Here is a 3,082-nt window from a genome sequence, read left to right as displayed (position 1 = left end):
CCATGTTTTACTTTTATGCACACAAGGTGTTTGTGACAATGCCAACTCTAGATTTTGAGTAGATTTTCCCACCTTGGCTTGTGGTTTGAGTTCCTAGGATACTAGAGTCATAATGTCCGACATTTAGTGGTAATTCTTGGGTAGTTAGTTGACTCTTGTTTCCATTGACGCTAGCCTTTTATCAACTAGTTTGGTAAGTTGGTTAGGACTTATGGATTAAGGTCAATTATTCTTGCTTGACTTACCCCTTGATGGTTGGGGTTGACTAGGCGAGATTGACTCATGATAATTACCATAGTCGTGGTTATGGCGATGATAGGACTCCTTGGATACTCATTCCCAAGTCAAGGTTCTTTATTGCATTTATTGCATTTTCACTAGTTTTGATCTCATTTCCTTTTTACTTGCATTAATTACAATTTTGAGCATTGCTTAGTTCTTTTATTGCTTAGTTTCTTTAATCTTTCGTTCTTTGATTACAAAACACCCCTCTTTCCTCACAACCGAAAGAGAAACATTTCATTTGCATTCCTAGGGAGAACGAACCGAGGTTTAATTACTCTCGGTTATTTTGATTTAAATTTAAAACATTTGATCTTGAGAATTCGTTGTTGGTTTGGACTATGCTACCAACAAATCGATTCTTGTTTTGATTAAATTCCGAACCGACATAAATTCTCATTTACCAGTGATACACTTGATCAAATGAACCTCTTATTTAGAAGCTCTTCCAACTGAGTTTTTAACTCTGCAGCTCTATCAGATCCATTCTATACGGCGCAATTGACACTGGTCCAGCTCCCGGCACCAATTCAATCACAAATTCAATTTCTCTCTGAGGTGAGAACTCAGGGATATCTTCCGAGAATACTTCTGGAAAATCTTTAACCACCGGTATCTGAGCTAAGTTCTGGGCATCACCCAATGCATTAGCAGCCAACAGAATATAACCCTGACACTCCTCCCCGCTACATTCCACCATTACAGAGTTCAGGTAATATCCCGTAGCTACCACTGCTCTATTCTCTCCTTCCGGCATAAATCGAATTGTCTGTTCAAAACAGTCCAGCAAAACTCAATTCTTCGACAACCAATCAAACCATAAAATCATTTGGTAAACAGATCAAATCATGCACAAAATCTCTACTCTCAAGTTTGAAACCTACTTGTATACAACCTGACCTAGTCATAACTGTCTAATGCAGAGTATGTACATGCAGATCAAAAGGTAACTATGACACTTTAAAGCCTAGTTCCTCAACTTTAGCAAATGAAATAAACGAATGCGAAGCTCCAGTATCATATAATGCAACTAAGGACTTATCACCAATTAGACATATACCTCTCATCAATGGATCCACCTTGGAAGCATCCTTGGCATTCACAGCAAAGACTCGACCTTGATGCTGACTCTGGCCCACATTCTGATTCCTCCCATGAGTGCACTCTCTCGCAATGTGGCCAGGCAACCTACAATTGAAACAACCACCTAAACCAATTTTGCATGAATCATAAAGATGGAAACGCCCACAACGTACACAATTCAAATCCGGAGAATTCTTACTCTGATTTCCTCTCTCCTTAGCATACTGAAACTGAGTCTGAGTGTTCTTCCTAAAACCTCCTTGTCCTTGAGGTGCATATCCTCCTTTTTTGAAGCTTTGACCCCTAGGATGGAAGTCCTTGCCACACCCCCGACTAGAGCCTCCTCCATGAGTGTCCTTGGATGCCGCCACGGTCTTGGCATACTCTTTTACTACTCTAGCCTTGTTCACTAAGTCGGAGAAGACACGGATCTCCATAGGTGCCACAGCAGTCATAATGCTATCCTTTAAACCTCTCTGGTACTTAATGCACTTCCAGCTCTCGTAAGTCTCCGGGGCATCTTGACATACCCTAGAAAACCTACAGAGTTCCTCAAACTTGTTAGTGTAGTCTGCCACAGATAGAAAACCTTGCTTCAGCTGCATTAGTTCCATCTACTTTGCTTCCCTTGCAGACTCAGGGAAGTATTTCTTATAGAAAGCTATCTGGAACACCTCCCATGGAATGTCGGCGTTCTGAAGCTGTAGCAAGCGACACTCTGTTTGCCACCAGGGCTGGGCCTCTCTCGCTAGCTGATAAGCGGCGAACTCGACATATTGATTGATGGGAACATGCTACGCCTGTAAAGCACGCTCCATAGCCTAAAACCAGTGATCCGCTTCAGTAGGATTAGTGGATCCTCGGAAAGTTGGCGGATGAACCTTGAGGAACGTCGCCAAGGTAATCGGAATTCCTCCCGTGTTATCGCCGTTTCCCTCAGCATTATCATTGGCATTTCCTTCTCCGTTCCTATTGCCATTCCCCGCCGGTTGGCCTAACCTCTGCACAGCTTGCAGAGTCGCAGCAGCATTCGCTTCCATGATGTTCGCTAAGTTAGCCATGGCTGCCATAAACTCGGCATGGTTATCAGCTGGTTGCTCATTCCTACTACGTGTTTGACGTGTTTGACCTCGCCCGCGAGTGGCCATTAGGGTTCCTGTCTACACCAAACAATCGATATCAAGGTGATCAGTCTCAATATAGTGCTTCACCGTCGTAAAGTCGTAAAGCAAAGGTTAACCAAAGATTACGACAGTTCTAAAGCTCATACGTATAATATATAGAAACAATAATATAATCTAGAAGCCCGATGAAAGATATAGCTCAAAATAGGCTTTCAAAAGGTCAAAACAAAGCTACTAGAACCGCTCTGATACCACTAAATGTAACACCCTGATTAGCCTAAGATTTACCTCGCGTCGTAAAGCAAAGGTTAACCAAAGATTACGACAGTTCTAAAGCTCATACGTATAATATATAGAAACAATAATATAATCTAGAAGCCCGATGAAAGATATAGCTCAAAATAGGCTTTCAAAAGGTCAAAACATACTAACAAAGCTACTAGCTTAAGGCACAAGAAACAGATAAGATACAACAAAATATAAGTATATAATGTCATAGGAAACTAGCCTCGACTCGCGGAGTTTAAGCTGGCTAGCCATATACAGGTATACAGAACCATACAATGAAAACAGCTTATACAAGTTTTGTTCTC

At 41.6% G+C, this 3,082-nt stretch overlaps 1 protein-coding gene across 1 annotated transcript; it reads right to left on the bottom strand.

The window, feature by feature from the left end:
- Positions 1,233–1,979, bottom strand: LOC107640729. The gene has a single exon (XM_016344230.1). It carries the CDS (start codon positions 1,977–1,979, stop codon positions 1,233–1,235), a length of 747 nt encoding a protein of 248 aa, XP_016199716.1.

Source organism: Arachis ipaensis, chromosome B05 (genome assembly GCF_000816755.2).
Source record: "Arachis ipaensis cultivar K30076 chromosome B05, Araip1.1, whole genome shotgun sequence".
Classification (NCBI taxonomy): domain Eukaryota; kingdom Viridiplantae; phylum Streptophyta; class Magnoliopsida; order Fabales; family Fabaceae; genus Arachis; species Arachis ipaensis.
The sequence above is the reverse complement of the archived record's forward strand: the minus strand, read 5'-3'. Positions and strand labels throughout refer to the sequence as shown.